At 36.2% G+C, this 22,312-nt stretch overlaps 1 protein-coding gene and 2 long non-coding RNA genes across 3 annotated transcripts in view; 1 reads left to right on the forward strand and 2 right to left on the reverse strand.

Moving 5' to 3' along the window:
* Nucleotides 1-22,312, reverse strand: part of LOC141370452 (uncharacterized) — a 1,695,799-nt gene that overhangs the window by 1,153,523 nt on the left and 519,964 nt on the right. The window lies entirely within an intron of this gene.
* Nucleotides 1,835-13,347, forward strand: LOC141370450 (uncharacterized). The gene is made up of 3 exons (XR_012374482.1): nucleotides 1,835-2,008; nucleotides 9,421-9,492; nucleotides 13,120-13,347. It is a non-coding gene; the product is annotated as an uncharacterized lncRNA (long non-coding RNA).
* On the reverse strand, nucleotides 4,635-6,335 carry LOC112840748 (small kinetochore-associated protein-like). The gene is given in 3 exon segments (XM_073879589.1): nucleotides 4,635-4,702; nucleotides 4,705-5,419; nucleotides 6,330-6,335. Coding segments are annotated over 3 exon segments (789 nt in total).

Genomic DNA, 22,312 nt, shown 5'->3' on the forward strand with positions numbered 1-22,312 from the left:
TGTGTGTGTGTGTGTGTGTGTGTGTGTGTGTGTGTGTGTGTGTGTGTTTAAAGGTGCTTGAGGGGCTGGCCAAAACAATGATACTTAGAAAACAAAGCAAAGAAGGTGGTCATCTCTGGATCAAGAGTGCAATGATGACCTTTGTTTAGGATACATAACTAATCATCCTCAATGGCTTAATGAAGGGCATTTGAAACATGAGTTCAGTGTATTTGAAGTCCAATAGGTAGGGATTCTAAGTTAAGAAAAATGATTTACTACTATGTTTATTAATACTTTGTTAACAATTGTTTTATTTTTTTTGAACTCCTTCCTTCTGGTTCAATATCATTTTCCCTTAAGAATATTATTCATTGGATCTTTTAATATCAGAGTAAGATTAATTTACCTTCTCAATCTTTGCTAGTCTGCAAATGGCTTTAAGTGTTACATTATTGACTAATAACTTGGCTTAGCGCAAAATTCTAGGTTGACAATTATTTTCTTCTTCCAGTACTCTGAAGATATCAATCAATGGTCTCATGCTATGTATTACTGCTGAGGCAAAGAATATCTTCAAACTATTTTATCATTGTTATTATTCTGTACTAATCTTTGTCTTGTAATGCCTATTTTTATTTTTTCTTTTGTTTTGTTTTGAGCTTATACATTTTCACTGTGAGGTGTCTGGTGTAAAATTCTTTTTCCCCCCTCAGGATTCAATGTGTTCTTTCTAAATCAAGAGTCATATCTTTCTTTAATTCTAGAAAATTCTTAGTCATTATATATTCAAATATACAGGGACTTCATTAGAACTTTAATGTTCCATATTCGTGCATATTTTCTCTTTCATTTTTCTGAACAACATTTTGAGATATTTCTTAAGTTTTATCATTTGGTTTAATAAATACCTCTAGGAATATATGTCTGGTATACACTTTAAGTCATAATTTAGGTTATTACTTTTTGTTCATACCTATACATTTGGTCTAAAAGTTCTAACTGATTATTTTCATATTTCCTGATTTTTCCCATATAACACTCTTCCTTAAGTTTATATATTTTTAAAGAATTTTTTTGACAGAGAGAGGGCACAAGTGAAGCAGACTCTGCACTGAGCACAGAGCCCAACATGGGGCCCGACCCCTGACCCTGGGATCATGACCTGAACTGAAACCAAGAGTCAGACTCTCAACTAACTGAGCCACCCAGGCTGCCCCTTAAGTTTATATTTTATCTTTATCTATTTGAATACTTTAAAATACCTCTTTCAGTTTATTAGTTCTACTTGTATTGTGAATTCTCTTTGAAGTGTTGACTGATTTTCCCACCATGGGCAGTGTTTCATGTTGTGTTTGTAATTTTTGATTGTACATTCATCTTTAGGAGTTTTAATTTTGTTCGTGTATGTGTGCATGTATATACATGTATGTGTGTATGTTTTTGTGTGTACATGTGTATGAATGCCCTCTATCCTGAGTTACTAAAGGAAAGTTTTTTTTTTAAAGATTTTATTTATTTATTTGAAAGAGAGAGAATGAGAGAGAGAGAGCATGAGAGGGAAGAGGGTCAGAGGGAGAAGCAGACTCCTTGCTGAGCAGGGAGCCCGATGTGGGACTCGATCCCGGGACTCCAGTATCATGACCTGAGCTGAAGGCAGTTGCTTAACCAACTGAGTCACCCAGGCGTCCCTAAAGGAGAGTTTTTGATTTACCTCAGCTTAGGGCCTTCAGTCTTCATCAGTTCTTGATCTTTTTTTTTTTTTTTGTGCATTAATCTCTCAGCTTCTGGCTATGTATAGGATAACATTATAATTTTATATCCAAATAGGACACTTATGAAAGTGAACTGGAACTTTATAACAGTCATAAACCAGAACTGTCCTGGAACAATAGGATATATGATCATTCTATTCATGTACCACAAGAATACTGAGAATGTGAAACTACAACCATGGATGGATCATAAATAGTGAAAAGCTTTCTTTCTTAGATGACAAACCCTGAGGCAATGGAAAGTTCCTATCAAGGTACCTTTAACTATTAAGGTCTCCTAATCCCATTTTATGAACTACACAAGTCTTAGTTCATAGACAAATTATCTTTGGGCATTATCCAAGTAGTTCAGTTTCTATGGCATGGACTTGTTACACCATGTGGACTCTGTAGCCTCAGTTTCCGGTTATTAAAAGGTCTATGTCTTTGCAAATGAATGATTATACTTCAGATTCTACTAATGCTCACTGCTTTTATGCATTGTCCTTCTTTGGTTTAAGCTTGTAGTTATAGTTTAATTTTAAAACAATTTGTTATTCAGCATTATTATGTATTTGCTTGGAGTAGAAGTAGGGATTTTTCTGTATCAACTTACTCCACTGTATTTGTGAGTACAATTTTAGACAGATTATATTAACATATGTTAAAGTAACATAAGGTATGTTCTATTTCTTTCCACATACACTTATGTTTATCTCTTCATCAAAGGACTCTAATAATTTTATAATTTCTTTACTACTCCACTGACTATAACCTCTACATTATTTCTTATTCTTTTTTGATATACAGTTTCCCCAAATATATACCAGTTTGGACATAAGCCAAGATTCTCTACATAAGTGTTTTATGATAGCCTGAAAAAGAGGATCACCTGTATCAAGAGTCAGCATATCAACTCCTAGGGGCCACATACTGCCCACTGACTCATTTTGAGACTATCAACTAAGATTAATTTTTACAGTTTAAACAATTTGAGAAAAAGACAAAGAATTATATTTTAACCTATGAATATAATGTGAAATTCAGATTAGTTGTCCACTTAGAGATTTATTGAACTTAGCCACACTCATTTATGTATTTTCTATGGCTGCCTTTCATTACAATGGCAGAGCAGAGTAGTTATAGCAGATATCATAGACACACAAACCTAAAATATTTATTATCTTGCACTTTACAGGAAAGGTTTTCTGACATCTGGCCTACATAATTATATGAACAAAATAATGCCATGGTCTTTTTAACAAATCTAGAATTTCTATGATCAATATAAATGGATTCATTTTAATTGAATTACTGGGGCAAAAATAAGCTTATATGATGTGCTTTAGATATTGGAGTGAAAGAAGTGTATGAATGATATTTTATAATTTATCATAATGTAAATTTCAATACTACATAAAGCAAAAATAAAAACAGAAAATGACACATCATAAAAGGAAGGAATAGTAAAAATGTTTGTATATATTTCCAAAACAGTTTTCTAGTAAGCATCATTAATTTGGAGCACAGGTATAAATAAATAAGACTAACACTGAAAAAGAAAAACAATTCACTATGCAAAATGTTGATGTTTTGAATCTATGACTTCATGAAGTGCATAGGGATGAAAAATATTTGACTACATTAAATATAGATCAACAACAACCATACTAAGAGAAATGAGAGCCACATGCTCTTCTGGAGAAAAACTGACAAAGGGAAAATGAAAGAGAAAACTGCTATTAACAAAGAAGACTAAAGTTTCTCTCTCCTGAGAGCCACATGAGTTTTGCCTAACATATGAAGAGGACTGATGTACTGGGAAACAACTGGTTGCCACAAGAGAAAAATAAATCAAGTATGATAGAAAACTAAGGAATATTTCTATATAATAACATACTTTCTTCTATATTCATCATCTAGTGGAAAACAATATAGCAGTGCTAACCTTTTTAAATAATGAAGGAACTGTAATTCCTAAGGTGGGCTCTGGAATCAAATTTTATTTTGAAATCTGAAGAATTAAACCAAATTAAAAATCTATTCTTACTTTATGTGCTTTGAATTTACAAAGGTATTTTTATTTTTTTATTTTTTTTTAGATTAAAAGCTCCAAGGTGTACTATTTCAGGTAGGTGTTATTGCTATCTATACCTTCACCCCATTTATTAAGCCATTTCAATAACTTCATGTTCATTAATTTACAATGAGGTCTAGAGCCCAACTAGGATGAGACAGAATGTGTTCCAAGTTAGAAGGGGACAGCATCGCTTCTCACTGATGTCTCCCGTGGAGCCTCTGCACTCCAACTGCACAATTAAGGTTTTCTTCCTACACATCTGAATGTGACTTTTGGGATCCTCTGGCTGTGGCTGGTTTAGTCTCCTGATTCTAATGGCCTGCCGCTTAGTTGCCTAGAAGGTCGATCCAAGCTTCCGTACCCCCCCAGCCCTTGTCGGCCTTGATTATGTGTGTGTGAGGTTCGGGGGAACCCATCAGTCCGAGGGTGGCGTTCACTTGCCTGAAGGAGGAAGCACCATTCTAGTATAGACTGTCCTTAATCCTACTGCAGCAAATGTCTCCATTCTGCAGACGGTGAGTCCTAGAAGGTCATGGCCAAGAAGCAGATGTCCTGAGTGGCTTCCCCTGTGGGAGCCATCTGGTCACTTGCTTTTTATCACATTTCTTTCTTTTTTTTTTAAATTTTTTTAAAGATTTTATTTATTTATTTGAGAGAGCAAGAGAGAGAGAGAGAGAGCACATGAGAGGGGGGAGGGTCAGAGGGAGAGGCAGACTCCCCGCTGAGCAGGGAGCCCGATGCAGGACTCGATCCCAGGACTCCAGGATCATGACCTGAGCCGAAGGCAGTCGCTTAACCAACTGAGCCACCCAGGCGCCCTATCACATTTCTAATAGCTGCTCCATTTCCTCCAGGGCTGCTGTAAAATCATTTACTTGACTGTTACAAATGTCTGCTGTTCTAGGAACCAGGCCCTCTCTTCTTCTTTCATCTTCAACTTGACTTTTAAGGCCTATAACTCCTCCATCTGCTTTTTGGCCATTTCGTTAAAAAACTTCAGCTCATCTTGCAAAGTTTCTAACAGCAACATAGAGTCCATGTGATCTGCGGCGGATTCCCGCTGTGATGCCAGGGTCTCACTGCCTAAAACTGGGTCGAGGCCCTTGCTCTCCAAAATTGCCAAGCAGCTGTCTTGAAACTTCTCCAGCAGCTCCACCTTTTGGGTCAGGTCCTTCAGTTCTCCCTGAGTTTCAGTCAACTTCTGGTACAGCTGCTTGTTGATGGCCTCTAAGAGCTGGTTCTTATCCTTGAGCTCTTCCTCTGATTTCTGCTTACTCAGCCGTCTGTAGCACTTTCTGACATTCTTCCTCAGGGCGGTGTCTGCAGCTTTTACCTGCCCATTCTCTCGTCTCGGTTTGGTGATTTTTGTAACATCGTTCTCTGAACCTCCTGAATGAAGTCTGGAAACATCCACTTCTTTGGACTTAACGGGTAATAGGCTCTTAGAAGTGGCTCGAGTTTGTGTGTCTGCCGGCAGGCCGCCACTCTGCACAGCAGGGGGTTGCAGAGTGTATACTGTCTTGACCACGCTGGTCATCACAACGAGGCAGCTCAGCTGGGTCCCAGGCTCCTGCAGCTCCTGCCTGCAGCCCTCCTTGCCCTGGTTCTACAAAGGTATTTTTAAAATATCTGTTTATTTATGTTTCAACTCTTGAACTATACTTGTCAGTAGGAGTATGGAATTTCATGAGAAAACTACTTTCACTGACAAATGTTCAGTAAGTGTCCAAAGAGAAATTTGTATCATAGTTAGATCATAGATCTAGAACTGGGTCCAGAGGATTGAAGAAGCCTCTAGGGAATAATCACTATGTTGTAGGCATTGTACTAAGTAATTTACATTAATTATTTAACTTAATATTTACAAGACACTGACAAGTTACTCTTGCTTTATACATGAGAAAATTGAGAATCACAGAAAACAAGTTATGTATCTGTTGTCTAGTTAGGAGAAAGTGGTAAAACTGAACTTAGAAGCTATGTGTCTGCCTAAAGCTAAAGCATACTACTCCCAGGGCATTGCTCTGCTTATATTTATGGCAGGATCATCCCAGGACAAACTATGACTCATAAAACACAGCCAAAAAATAAAAAGAACAGGCTTTGGACTCAGATCTAAATTTAGTGTTCAAGTCAGATAATACCAAGTCCTAACTGAAAAAGTATTTAACCTTTTGAACTTCAGTTTTCTTATCTGTGAAATGGGTGTAATATTATCTACTACATAGACTTGTTGTGAAGGTCAAGTAAATTCATTGTTTCTATGAAGTTCCCCATTCTTTCTCCAAGTAGATGGACTTTCTTTCCTTGGTGAACCTTATATTATTATGACATTTATCCACTGACCTTTAATATTTATACCCAGCATAACATGTAGCATTCTTGCAGATCTGACTCATTATTAAAATAGTAACAATTATTTAATTTCAAAATTATTCTGTTAACTTACTCAACAATAAATGCATAGGTTGGGTAAGAGCTCTGAAAGGTTTGTTTTTGCTTTTATTCTTTTTTACCTTCATAAAGCACACAGATAATTAATAATTCACAAAGAACCAAACAATTTCAGGTAATGATAAATGTTATAAAGGAAAAAAATAAAATAGGGTAAATGGATGAAGAAGATATGTTTTACATAGGCCACTCAGTGACTGCTCTTCTGAGGAGACCCTTGAGAAAAGGCTTAAATGAAGGCAAAGTCTGCCAAGCCTGATTCAGGAAAACACTGCACCAGGCAGAGGGAAGAGCAGATGTAAAACTCTGCGTGATGCAAGTGCTAGAGAGAAGCTAGAGAGAAGAGAGTAGGAGATGACATTCAGAAGACAGGAGGGTTCACACTTAGTTGTTTGGACTGTAATCTAAATGTTATGGGAATCTAAAATCTATAAAGAACATATCAAACTCAACACCCAAGAAACAAATAATCCAGTTAAGGAATGGGCTGAAGGCATGAATAGACATTTCTCCAAAGAAGACATCCCGATGGCCAACAGACACATGAAAAGATGCTCAGCATCACTCATCATCAGAGAAATGCAAATCAAAACCACGAGGAGTTACCAACTTACACCTGTCAAAATGGCTAAAATTATCAATGGGAAACAACGGCTATTGGTGAGGACATAGTGAAATGTCCTCACCAGTGTAAAAACCTTCTTACACTGTTGGTGGGAATGCAAACTGGTGCAGCCACTCTGGAAAAGAGTATGGAGGTTCCTCAAAAAGTTAAAAATGGAGCTACCCTATGACCCAGCAATCGCACTACTAGGTATTTACCCAAAGGCTACAAAAATACAGATGTTTATAGCAGCATTAGCAATGACAGCCAGATTATGGAAAGAGCCCAAACATGGACTGACACACACACACACACACACACACACACACAAACATACACACACACATAGTGAAATATTACTCAGCCATCAAAAGAATGAAATGTTGCCATTTTCAACAACACAGGTGGAGCGAGAGTGTGTTATGCTAAGTGAAATAAGTCAGTCAGAGAAAGACAAATACCATATTATTTCACTCATGTGGAATTTAAGAAACAAATAGATGAACATAGGGGAGAGGAAAAAAAATGAGGGAGGCAAACCATAAGAGACTCTTAACTATAGAGAATAAAACTGAGGGTTGCTGGAGGGGAAGTGGGTGGGGGATGGGCTAAGTGGGTGATGGGTATTAAGGAGGACATTTGTGATGAGCACTGGGTGTTTTATGTAAGTGATGGATCACTGAATTCTACTCCTGAAACCAATACAACACTATATGTTAACTAACTAGAATTTAAATAAAAACTTAAAAAAATGTTATGGAAATCCGTTGGAGAGTTTTGAGTAGTAAGAGGAATGATTTAAGTTGTATTTTCAAAAGACCCTTTCCCACTATTTCCTGGGGGACAAGGGGAGAGGAGGGAGGTCAGTGAGGAAGTTACATTGCTCTTGTTGAGGACAGATGGAATTGTGGATTGGGTTATGGACCGAGGGTAATGAGTAGTGCTCTGATTTGGGAAACATTTTGTAGGTAAATAATAGGACTTTTTGCTGGATTGGATATAGGATTTCAAATGTGTAATTTTTTTGTTAAAAGAGCTATTGATCTCATTGTATCTATAGCAACAAATGAAAAATTTATGAAAGCAACACATAGCTAACTATGACTCAATGAAAGTTTATGAAAAATAAAATTTTTGTTAAAACCTGACCCTGTGATAGATGCAGAACCACATATACTGCTTATAAATAGCTGAAATGCCAAGGTTAAGATGCCTAACATTTATAAATTGAGTGCAATAAGAGCATTGTCATGATGCTTTGAGAGGTGGTTTATCACGTTCCTGTACATTTCCTAAACTCACACTCCATCTCCCGCTATTCTTTGATATGATCAATGGACATTTTTTTCTATCTTCAGTAAAGTGATATACTAATGCTGTTTGAAGCCCCTTTCCCTCTTCCTATCAGATTGCTGGGCAGACTAAGTACTTCCTAAAAATGAATGCAAACATCTACATGCTAGCCAGGGTGTTTAAGTTTTTGTTTTTGTTTTTGCTTTCCATATATACCACACACTTGCTTAGCAATTGGCTACAGTGATCATACAAAGTTTATGTTCATCATTATCTTGAAAGGAAACACTTTTTAAAAAGATTTTATTTATTTATTTGACAGAGAGCGAGAGAACACAGCAGGGGGAATGGTTGAGGGAGAGGGAGAAGCAGGCTTCCCGCTGAGCAGGGAGCCTGATGTGGGGTTGGATCCCAGGACCCTGGGATTATGACCTGAGCTGAAGGCAGATGCTTAACCCTCTGAGCCACCCAAGCACCCCAGAAAAACTCTTAAATAAACAGATGGAAGATGATTATGTGATGTTACTTCAGCCCCCTTCTCTTCCTAGGGGACTGGGGCTATTTCCTGGTATGTTGGGCCTGGTCAGTGTGTTCCAGCCTGTGAGTCTGTGGAGTAGCTATGGTGGCAGCAGATACTGTGCCTGGATTGATAGCTGTGCCTAACATAGGATCTCTGGAGCTACCCTTGGCTCCCAAGGAATTGGCTGCTACTTTGTATGCCTTTGTCTGTTGTGGTCAGCTTATTGCAGCTGTTGTTCATTGCCAATAATCAGTTTGATCACCGTATCCAGGCAGGCAGAGTGTCTTCACGTGTATGCCATGCTCAGACCACGGTAAATTAGTCCAGAGGTTTCATGGCAGGGTGGAAACAGAGGTTGGGATGGAGGGATTATTGGCTCCTTGTAGGAACTGGGGTTTCCTAATACCAGAAGTTTCCATCTGGTTTTATGGAGCCTGCCTTTTAAAAGGTTACCATTGAAGTCCTGAGGGTGGAAGAATCAACACACACGCTTCCCCACCACCATCCAGTTACTCCTTTCAAACTTAGATGTCACACAGGTAAGGAATTGGAGGTTGTCTGACATTACAGATGTGGACTGTCCATCTGTCCAGATTACAGCCTGGCTGATAGGACATTCCCTTTCTCTCCATGGCCCTCTCCAAAGCTTCTTACAGAATCCACAGTCTTGTCATGATCAAGGGTCCCTGAGGACTGTATTTTCCCAAACTCAATACTTTCCTTCCTCCAAATACAGTGCACTGCCAGAGGCAGCATGTGGAATCAGAACGTTGGAGTTGGCCATCCCGGATGATTTAATTTACCTTGGGTAAGTGACTTAACTCCTGTGATGCTCAATTTCCTCATTTTTGAAACAGGTATGTCATTATTTCTGTCTTCACAGGGCTCTTATAAAGAGTAAATCCACTCAAGCATATAACTCACTTAGCTCATGTCTGGCATAGTGTTGATGTTCAACAAATTATGGACATTATCTTTTTTTTCTGATTAAAAAATGATTTGGTGTACTTTTCCTAAGTGCACTATGTAATTTTCATGACAGCACTATATGCATCTGTTCCTACTGGTGGAATAAACAAATGAAAACCAAGTCCCTGAGAACCTTGAGCAAACAGTCAATAATAACATTTAAATTTAGGAAACGTGCCCTAGAAATTTAAAAAGACGTATTTATACTAATGTTTCTCCTTTTGATAATGAGCCTTATGAGCAAAGTGACTATAGCTTATTTATATTTGAATACATTCAAAACTTACTCATAAGTCATACTTTAAATATCCTTCAAAGATTGTATGAGGCCACGAATAAATTCACTTTTGTTCCTTAACCTAACTGCAGGTCCTAAATAGCAGCAAGAGTATTTTCTCAGACAATTTGAATTAGTGCTTATATTTAATGTTTTAAATTTATTTTTTGAGGTATAATTGGCATTTAACATTATATTAGTTTCAGGAATATAGCAATGACTTGATATTTGGGTATATTGCAAAGTGATCATCACAATCAATCTAGTTAATATTGATCACTATAAATAGTTACAAAGAATTTTTTTCTTTTATGAGGACTTTTAAGATTTACTCTCTTAAGCAATTTTCAGAACTTTCAAATACGTAATATAGCATTACTAACTGTAGTCCCCATGCTGTAATTTTATCCCTCTGATTTATTCATTTTATAACCAGAAGTTTGTACCTTTTGACTCCCTTCACCCATTTCACTCACCCCTACCCCCACTTCTGGCAACCACAAATCTGTTCTCTGTATCTACAAGCTTGTATTGTTTGTTTAGATTCCACATATAAATGAACTCATATGGCATTTGTCTTTCTCTGTCTGACTTATTTCACTTAGCATAACACCCTCAAAGTCCATCCATGTTGTTGCAAATGGCAAGATTTTGGAGTTTTTTATGGCTGAATTATACTCCTGTGTGTCTGTGTATAACCACATTCTCTTTATTTTCTTTATCCCTTCATCATCTATAGTGCATATATTTTAAAATTATTTTTGGAAGTGTTAGCTGACACATACAAACTCTTAATACATGCCTTCCCTAATGCTGTGTGAGTTGGGTACTCTAGCTCTCTTTACAAACGATCTGTTTGTATGTGTGGTCATTGACAAACAGAGCGAACAATTTAAGTAATTACAAAATCTGCCTGTACAGGTTTTTAAATGTCGATTTTGGAAGAATCAACTTTCCTCAAAAAACTACTGTAATAGTTTGATACACTGTAATTTTAAAAACCCTGCTTGCCTTATGCCTGATGCTGTTCCCAGTACACTGCATTAACTAGCATAACTATAGAATGAGGCAGAGAAGAGATGAACCATTCTTGTACAAGAATGAGGGTGAAAAATCAGTAGCGATGGCGACATGTAATTGGCAAAAATTCAGCCACAGGCAAACAGGCTCAGATGAGAGCAAGGGCTAAACAACTGTGGCTGTCCTAGAAAGAAAATTTATTTAAGGAAAGACAAGGATTTCTGATGACCCAAAAGATACTTTTGTGCAAATGAGAAAAAAAAAATATTTAAGTTATATTTTTTTCCTATCTTCAGCAGCGAGGCTCAGGAAACCTTTTCAGAATCTAAGAGTGGAACACTGGCTGTACATCCACACATGCCCAAACTTTAGCCTTCCCACACACACCCTGCTACTCCAAGGACACTCACAGCACTACTACAGAACATACTCTGTGTGATGCCACTCCCTGACTCAGGCTGAGATGACCGTGTCAGATTCAGAATTGGATGAAGGGAAAGAATTTGGCCTCAGAGACCAGTGGGTAGGTAGGAGAAAGCCATCTCAAGGTGTGTTTGGAACACAGTTGGGACATGGGCACAGCTGAACATAAATGGCTGCAGGGTAGGTCTAAGCAGGTAAGGTTTACATCAGTTTATTTATTGCTTCTCTACAATTTGGTAGATCCATTAAAGATTTGAACAGCATAGCCCTGAGTTGTGCCTTCTTTGTATAGTATACAACTCGAACATCCAGACGTGACAGATATGCCTGTGAGAAAGCACAAGACATTTGCACACTTACAGCTGATGTCCAGTGCAAAAGCTATGCCCAGACACAAATATAGCATGGTTAAGATAAGAAAAAAAAAGGTCATCCAAGATTGATTAATAGACATATGTCTATTATCTAAGATGTGCCATTATATGAGAGCATGCATTTCTTCTGAAATTCTTTCCATTTCTATTTCCATTTTGGTATACTTGATGTAACTCAATTAACTATTTTGTCACATGGAATGTTAAAACTACACAGGGATTTAGAGATAATTAATGACATCCTGAAAGATTAAAGGGCTTGTGATAACAGCACCCAAACAGGAAAGCAGGACCAAACTCTTAGCTGCCTGATCACTGTATTGTTTTAAATATGCATCTTTATCAATCATTTAAAGAAAAAATAAATGTTAATCAATTTTATGCATGAGTTGAAATAATTATTTTGCTTTTTGCTAGCCATGCCTTTTATCTTCCTGCTTCACTTTAGCTTTCACACTGCTATTGCTGTGATCATTCTAAAGCAGAAATAACAGAAATAGGATCATGCAAATCTCCTGCATGGAATATTAATCTGTTTTTGTTCTGTGTGTATTGATTTATTCATTTTTCAAAACATATCTGTCATGTATAAGAAAGATGCTGGTTTGGGGCACCTGGGTGGCTCAGTCGTTGGGCGTCTGCCTTCAGCTCAGGTCATGGTTCCAGGGTCCTGGGATCGAGCCCTGCATCGGGCTCCCTGCTCCGCAGAAGCCTGCTTCTCCCTCTCCCACTCCCCCTGCTTGTGTTCCCTCTCTCGCTGTGTCCCTCTCGGTCAAATAAATAAAATCTTTAATAAAAAAAAAAAAAGAAAGATGCTGGTTAGACTGTAATGAAAATACACATGGTCTCCGACTTTATGGTGTATCTGGTGAGAGACATATACTATGGCAAACAAGCAAAACACCATACAGATAAATACATAATTATAAATGTTGCTTAGTGATAAAAAAAAAAAAAAACAACCTCCTCCTCTGACAAACCTGTAGGTAGAACTTACCATGGTCTACCCAGGGCTCTCACATGCTTTGTACAGATTCCAGTTACCACTGGGTACTTTGCTGATTTACTTAATTTGTTTGCACCAGTTGACTATGAATTCAATGAGAATAAGAACTATGTTTTACTCATTTGTCTAAATGAATGAATGAATTAATGAGTTAAAATCCTCAAGTCCCAAAAAAGTCACAAGGGAGTTCGTGACCAATTTGGGACTAGAACCCAGAACTCTAGATTCCCAACCTAGATCCACTTGGCATTCTAAACACACAAACTGGGTGTAACTTTATGACATGACATGCTATCAGAAAGACAAAGGCAATTTATCCAGAGTTTGAAGAGAGAGATAATATTGGTTCTCTCCATGTAAATCTAGGAAAATGCGTTTGGAAAATGACATTCAATTTAGAGCACTGCCGAACTGCATAAACATGAGGACACAGAAAAGAAAAACAGAACGTGTTAGGCAAATGAACAAGTTGGCTTAGCAAAGAATCCCAAGGATTCACACCTGAATTGGCTACTCGACATGAAGGAAGAGAACAGTGCAGTGCATAAACAAGAGAATGAAATACTGGATGTTTTATCAAAGGAAGAAATAAAATCAAATTTCAAACCAAAGTTTATTACCACTAATTGTTATAATAAGTAAGTAACATACAGTAGCTATAGTTTTTAAAGCATTTTTATATTCACTGCTTCAAAACTGCATAGTAAGATAAGGTTAACTTGTATTATGATCTCCATTTAACAGCTTGGGGAAAGGGGTCTGACTTACCAGAATCATACAGCTAGAGTTAGAGTTATATATGAATCATCTTTAGGAGAGTGTGTTCACTGCTACATCACAATGGGATCAACCATCTGTAAGTGCATGCATGGTGGACTAAACATGAGAAAAATATCTAGGAGTGAGAGGTCCTGACTTTGGGGCCTGATCATTTTTCTGAGATACGTCAATGTATGTCCCAGTGTAAAATATTGGTCCACCTTACTTCAGACAAGAGATATGTATCTCAACAGTTCTGCATAAATCTAGGTGGATTTTTTTTGGTAAATTATATTGTATTATAAATGTATTGACACCTTACAATTAAGAGGAAACTTAACATAAAAACTTTTGCAACATAATCATATAATTAAAATAATTATCCAATTTTGTAGTGCAGGCATCTTGTAACCTCCACATGGTAAAAAGCAGGAGCAACTTTGATTCATGTTATTTTCATATCACTTTTATATCCCACCATTCAAGAAAACCTTATCTCGCTTTGCTGCCTTCCCATTTGTACCTTCATGTTCTTTCCCTCTTTGTCTTTTCATGGATTTCTCCATGTCAGTAATCATAGGATTCTTATTCTTCTGTCATTAACTATTTAAAATTCTGCATCTTTCCCAGAAAATAATTTTAATGATTTCAAAAAGAGAGAGGACATCATAGTGTCCACCCTGGGTGCTGATCTTTGGCTCCAACACAAGGTGGAGGATACAGTTCTGACTAGTTCGGAGGACTGGCGAATGGAGTTGTCATATCCAATACCCATATCAACTGGTGACATGACCTTGAGCAAATTCAATCATGTTTTGTACTTCCTTAGGGGTGGTTTTCTTAACCTTCCAGAGCAGAAGAAGTTTGAGCGTTGATGTAAATAACCTTGGGTCAGCAGGAATTTTTCTGATTGATGTTCACACACTGAATCCCACCTCCAGGACAGGACTGGTTCTTTTGGCACTCAGTTGAAGGGATGAACAGGAGGTAACAAAGTTGTCATTATTTAAATTTCTATTATGAGACATAATCCTCTCTGTACCATGTCAGCACTGCTGGAATGAAGAGTTCTGCTTAGCAGGGTATTTGATTTGTAATGACAGCTGTCAGAGGGCTCTGCTAAGGATGCAGGGCTGGAGAACAGTTTCCCGAGCCTTGTTTGCTTCAATTCCTTCCCCCTGATTTTAATTTGAAAGGGCAAATTCTAAATTGCATTTCATGGTTCAGAGAAGACAGAAACAGAGCTCAATTATCTACATTTATCATTTGTACCATTTGGATAAACTGTCATATACTACACTACTAAAGCTCAAAGCAGAGATTTTAGTCTATTTTGCCATACTGAGTAGACTCCATCCTATTTAACACAGATCAGAGGAATCTGGTGCTATATGGATATCTTGGTTTCTTAAATTCCTTGGCACTTGACAAAGCTCAAGACCCATTTATATATTTTTTCTGATTAAAATGTTGAGATCTGGTATTGAACTTCTTAGAGAATGACATAGCTGGAAGAAGATTTACAGAGACTTAATAGTGAGCAAAAAGAATATGGTACTAATGATCCTGAAACTTATAATCTAGGAAGAAAGTCACAAATAAATAAACATACACAATTATATATTCAATTTTACTGAATTAATTGATCTGAAGGGAAATATCTGGTGCCAGGTAAGAGTGTAACATGCAACTCCTTATAGGTGAATAATCATGTCATTTAATCGTAGTAATGTTGTTCAGATTGATTGATATCATGTCTATTCCGTAGATAAGGAAAGGTGGCTAAAAAAGGCTTGAGAAAAAAAATTAGCAAATCACCATGAGAACTGATCATCAAGGGAAGATCTTTCCTCAATCCCCAAGTTAGTGTTTCTGTTACTGTGAATTCCACTTCAACACTGTGATTTTTTTTTTAAATGTCATCCTGGCAAAGCTACAGTTCCCAGGCATTCAGGCACTAAGTTAAGTATTGCTATAAAGATATATTGTAGATGTGATTAAAGTCCGTAATCAGTTGACTTTAGCTAAGGGAGATTATCCTAGATCATCTTGACGGGCTTGAATCAATCAATCAAAAGCCCTTAAAAGCAGAACAGTCCTCAAACAAAGGAATTCCACCTGAGAATAGTAGCTTCACCTTACGCCCCAGAGTTCCAGTTCCTTCCTGACAATCTGCTTTAAGGATTGCAGGTTTGCCTAGCAAGCCCCTCTAAGCACACAAGCAATTCCTTGCAATAAATCTCTCAATATATATCTCTTCCTCATTCTTCTCTTGTTGAAGTCTTGGTTTAAACCTTCAAATTTGTACCTGATACAAAGGAAATGTAGATAGCTCTTCAAATATCAGTACAATATTTTAGAAAGGAGTGAAAATAAATATTTAAATCATTTTTAGAAGAATTTTTAAAAGCTATTTTGAAGTGTTACATTTTTTCCCCTTTTTCAAAGACAGTTCTCCAAATTTCCATGGCACCAAATTGGAGAAAGGAGTGAAACAATGGATACACTTTTCTCTCACTGCCTTCGGAAAGGCATTCAACTGGAAAAAAAGATGACTTGGTTTCAGGTCACAACCCTGTTACTTTCCAGTTCATCAGCTTTTGTGAACTTCACCTTTCTCAGCGTCAGATAAAGCTCATGATTGCTGTCCTGCTTACCTCTGGGCTTGCTGTGAGCATTACAGAGATTACAGATGTGAAAGCACTCTGCTTAGCATTAATGCTTTTAACAAAATAAGACGTAGAGCAACATGGCAGATTCAATTCTGATTCTGTTATTTGCTTGATCTGCAGCAATGCCTCAATAGTTTTGCATAGCATAGGGGCACAGATGCTTTCTTCTTATTATGACTTACATGGATGCAAATTGTAGGCAACAGAACAATGTTGGTATCATATGTCAAAGCACAATAGGAGACAGAATAAAAAGGTTATAATCAAACTGCACAATCTATTCAGTCAACTTTCTCTCTGAAATATGTCTAATGTTATTTCCTGGAATTTGAAGCACTTGATGATTGAGATCATTCGAAAATACATCTACCTCATGTAGGCATTACTTATAAAATTTTAGTAATAAAACAGTAAACACACAGGTACACACAGAAACATACAACACACAGTTTATTATGAATTAATTCTGGAATTCTACTCGCCTCTACTTTCTGAGATATATAAAGAATATTTTATATACATCTTTGCCCTGGCACTGAGAAACTTTTTGCATTGAGGTTTTGTATTATTTTCTGATCAGGGAAACAAAGCGCTAGGTAACAATGGTCAATGAAATATTTTAGACCAGTAGTTTTTCTATGGCTTTCCTCTAATTTCCTCAAGGAAACAGGAAAAAAGAGATGTAGAAATGGTACACACAATTTTCAGAAAGCATTCTTACAAAATTAACAGCTAAAATTGTTAAAGTTCTTAAAATCAACAAACAAGCAGAAGGATATATTCTTCCCTACACTTTTTGTTGATGTAATGATTTTATATCCATTCATCTTAATAACCACATGTGTTAAGTAAACAAAATGTCATAGATGCTTTTGCTAATGAGAGAAAAGAGAGGAAGGGAAACTATGTGTCATACTCTTCTTCATTATTTTAATTTTTAATAATCCTAAAAAATGTAGATTAGAAGTTAAGTGGTTTGCCCAAGGTCAAGCTTACCAAAAAACCTTCTATTCCTGGGGTACCTGGTGCCTCAGTCAGTTAAGAGAGCGACTCTTGGACTCTTGATTTTGGTTCAGGTCATGATCTCAGGGTTGTGGGATCCAGGCCCAGGTAGGACTCCAGGATCAGCTCTGAGTCTGCTAGTTCTTCTCCCTCTGCTCCTCACTGCCCCCCCCCACCCCCTGCTCATGTGCACTCTCTCTCTCTCTCTCTCTCTCTCTCTCTCTAAAATAAATAAATAAAATCTTAAAAACACTTCTATTCCAGATTCACAAGTCTTTCATCCAAAGAACTCATTACATGTAAAATGAACATACTATAGAGCTTAATATAAAAATAAACTATTCCAGTAGGTAGAGGTGAAGTCTTCAAAGCTATTCTCAGTAACATGCAGAATGAAACTTTTCTTGTTTTGAGACAGTCTTGTAAAATGGCACTTTGTTTTACATGACATTTTGGCTATCTTTTCCTACATTAATTTGTTTAGATAAAGCTATATTTATACTTAAGCTCTCAGTATAAAATACATATTTCTTCTCTACCATAGGCTTGTTAAAAATTGTTAAGTTAATTTTCATATCAATATTTGTATTTTTGATTATAAAATTAATTCACACAATGTTCCAGACATCTAGAGTATAAACTATTTGTTCTTTATAAGTCAGGAACAAGATAAAACTGTTTGCTATGAGTGTTATTGTTTAACATTGTACAAAGAGTCCTGACTGATGCAACCAAACAAAAAAGCAATACAGATTCAAAAGGGAAAAAAAAACAATAATTATCTAAAGATACATCATAACCTATGATAGAACAATTGTTACAATCACAAATTTTCAGAAAGGTGACAGATACAAGGCTAACATTCAAAAATCACTTGCTCCTTTTTACCAGTAAATTCAAGTTGAAAATGAAAGAGAAAGATTTTTTTGAAAAAATAAGTTCATTCTAAAATTTGTATGGAAGAACAATAGTATTCTGATAGTAAAACAACTTGAGAAAGAATGGTGAGAGGGCTCATTTACCAGCTATTAAGACATTTAGAGCCAAAGTAAATTAAACAATTCCATGCAATTAAATCAAAAGAGAAATAAGCCATCATGTTAGAATAGGGGTCCAGCAAGTTACCTATGCTATTTTTTGGAATTTAGTTCATAACAGAGGTGGCATTAAAAATTAGTGTATCCATAAAGAATGGGTTATTTTGTAAAGGAATGTTGGAAATATCAGTCCATTGTTTAATAATAATGATGGTGATGATGATAATATAATCAATAACAGTACCTATGTGGTATCCAAAATGTGTCAGGCAATGATCTAAACACTGCAAATTTACTAACTCTCTTAATAAGACAGTCTTATAAGGTAGGCATTGTTTTTGTGTTTTACAGATCAGGAAACTGAGGCACAGACTAGCGTTAAGTAAATTACACAAAGGGACACACAAGTAACAGTCAAGATACAAACTCACTGGATTGGCTCTAAAGTCTTTTCTTATATCCATTATATTTTGCTACCTTTACAGGGGAAAAATTAATTATCTCTTTTTATATATACAAATAAATTCCAGATGGTTTAAAGACATCTATGAAATTTAAATCTAAAAGTATTAAATGCAGTGGATTATACAAAGTAAATAGATTACCTACAGGGAATAGATATTCTGGATATATCTAGAATTCATAAGGAACACCTGAAAATCAGTGAGGAAAAGTCAATAAAAGCAATGCATATAGTCAAAGAATTGAAAACAGGCAATTTATCAACTGGGAAGCCTATATGCCTAATAAGAGTATTAAGAAATGCTCAACCTCACTAGTAATTAGCAAATGTTTTAAAGATGAGATATTTACTTACGTGCATTAGACTGACAAAAATCAAAATGCTTTTTATTAGAACCAAGTACTCGCTAACGTGGGTTAAAAGTGATATAACCATTTAGAGAACAATCTGGAAAAACAAAATTAAATATGAGCCCTCATCCTGAGCTATTCTATTGCTGGATTTATCCACCCAAGACAACCTAGCCAATGGATCCAAAAAGACACTTGAAAATGCTCTTTGCATTGTTTGCTAGCAATAAGTTTTGGAGAAAACTTAAGAGACTTTACCAGAATAATAGATACCAGGAATTCTAAGGAGTAATCAGAAGGAGTGACCGAAGACTATATAGAGAAACAAATGGGAGTGGGAGATGCGGGCTTCTAGTTAGATGGTAGCTACACTTGTGTGTGTGTGTGTGTGTGCTGAATGACCAGTTGAACTGGTTAAATGGAAGTAAATATAATTTTGTCACTTTAACATATATTTAGAAAAGTAGAGAAAACATGAGGGAGTTAGAATATGTCTTTTATAGAGATTTAATTGGAATGCTGTTAAAAATTATTATTTCCATGTAATAGTCTCTAACATAATTTGGAAATCACACTTTCACATTTCAATAATGCTTTTTTGACTCATATAGGAAGAAGGGCATTGATATATTGAACAAAAATTAATAAAATCTAATAAACTAAACCATCTTCTTGAAGAATAAGAGAATAAACTTTCAAATTAGCTCTTATATTCTAATTAATTTTATAGAAATATAAATTAGGGTATAGAAATATAAATTAGGGATCATTTCAATAATTGTGGAAGGACAATTCATAATGGAAGTAGTCTTCTGACATTTAAATTAGAAATTCCAATATTTATATGTATGTGTTTTAAATTTTATGCCTTGCTGTTCCTTTATGTCTGCTCTTAAATCTTTTTGATAAATTGTTCTGTTCCTTAACAAAAGAGAAAAACTATAAGAAAAACAACAAAAACACATTACTGAGGATGAAACTTTGAGTGTTTACAAATGAATGTTTGGATAATCTGATTATAAACATGAAGTCTCCTAACAGTGCTTGCGAGAATGCTCTCTAGCAGATAATATGCAGGAAAGACACTGGGCACTGGAAACCGAGATCTCTGGTTTAAACCCATGCTCTATTATTTGCAGGATGTGTGCTACTTGGCAAATGTCTTAGCCATTGAACTTCATTGATATTTTGCTTAGGATTAAATCAGATGGTGATTTCTTATAGTATACTTGTTGGTCATAGAATATAATCGGATAATGATGGTTAATAATAAAGGGAATGATTATAATGATGGAGTTGGAATTGATAATAATGAGGAGGATGGTAATGAATGGAAGCTTCATCATGTCCTTTTGCTAAGGACTTTCTGCCTCATTGTGAGTCAAATAATCAAACTGAACTATAAAGAAAGTATCATATAAATCTTCACAATTCCTTCCTATAGGACTTTCATCCCTTTTATTAATCAGAGAAGACATATATACTTGGGTCTATGAAAACTTAATTTCACACCCTTTAGAGGAAGGACCAGAACTGGCTTCATGGGCATGTGATCTGTGTACTTGCACTGGACACCATGCTCACAAGGTCTTTACCCCTTATTTTTTTAAGTTTTTATTTTAATCAGCTGGTGCTCATCACAACAAATGAACTCCTTAATCCCCATCACCCATTTCACCCAAACCCCCACCCACCTCCCCTCTGGTTGCCCCAGCTTATTCTCTATAGGTAAAAGTCTTTTTCTTGGTCTCACTCTCTTTCTCCTTCTCTCTCTCTTCACCTTTGCACATTTGTTTTGTTTCTTAAAGTCCACATGAGTGAAATGATATGGTATATGTCTTTCCCTGACTGACCTATTTCACTTAGCATATACTCTCTAGTTCCAACCATGTCATTGCAGGTGCAATATTTCATTCTCTTTTATGGCTGAACAATATTCCAGTGTGTGTGTGTGTGTGTGTGTGTGTGTGTGTGTGTGTGTGTGTGTGGTGTCTTCTTTATTTATTCATCAATCAATGGACATGGGCTGCTTCCATAATTTGGCTATTGTAAATAATGCTGCTATAAACACAGGGGTGCATATATTCCTTTGAATTAGTATTTTTGTATTCTTTGGGTAAATAACCAGTAGTGTGATTCCTGGATCATAGGGTAATTCTATTTTTAACATTTTGAGGAACCTCAATACTGTTTTCCACAGTGGCTGCACCAGTTTACATTCCCACCAACAATTCAAGAGGAGTCCTTTATCTCCACATCCTCACCAACATCTGTTGTTCCTTGTGTTGTTGATTTCAGTCATTCCTGTAGGTGTGAGGTGATATCTCACTGTAGTTTTGATTTGCATTTCCCTGATGATAAGTGATGATGAGTATCTTTTCATGTGTCTGTTGTCCATTTGCATGTCTTCTTTGGAGAAATGTCTGTTCAGGTCTTCTGCCCATTTTTAACTGGATTACTTGTTTGGGGGGGTGTTGAGTTTTATAAGTTCATGTATTTTGGATACTAATTCTTTATCAGATATGTCACAAGGTCTTTACTCTTGATTTAATGTTCTGTTGTGTCCATCTTGAAATTCTTAATTTTTAAATAAGGAAATCTACATTTTCATTTTGTGTTGGGCCCAGGAAGTTATGTAGCTAATCCTGGAAAGAATTAAACAGAGGAAGTAACCCATTGCTTTAAAATTTGTTGGTTGAAATTCAGAGCATACTTCCTAATAAAAAAAGAATAATGATATAACTTATTTTGTCCTAGAGCTTTAACATGCTCTGTAATCCATAAACATGTTAAACTATTGAATATGTCTTCCAGTTACTAGCTCTGTATTTTGGGATAAGTTTATTATCTGAGATTAACACCTCAATTTTTCGCTCTGCAAGTTGGGGACAATAGTACTCATGTCAAAGATTTGTTCTAAGGATTAAATAGTAGTGTATTTAAAACTATTTTACTCATGACCTAGAATATGGAAATGACTCAGTGTTAAATATAATCATGTGTATATAAGGTTAGATAGGTTATATAAGGTTATATAAAAATGTTAAATAAGTTAACACTGGGGAGATGAACCATGAGAGACTATGAACTCTGAGAAACAAACTGAGGTTCTGGGTGGGGGGATGGGTTAGCCTGGTGGTGGGTATTAAAGAGGGCACATATTGAATGGAGCACTGGGTGTTATATGCAAACAATGAATCATGGAACACTACATCAAAAACTAATGATGTAATGTATGGTGATTAACATAACACAATAAAATTAAAAAAATAATTT

The sequence above is a fragment of the Callorhinus ursinus genome, unplaced genomic scaffold, assembly GCF_003265705.2.
Source record: "Callorhinus ursinus isolate GAN/ISIS: 27379988/994484 unplaced genomic scaffold, GSC_fseal_2.0 scaffold35, whole genome shotgun sequence".
NCBI lineage: Eukaryota > Metazoa > Chordata > Mammalia > Carnivora > Otariidae > Callorhinus > Callorhinus ursinus.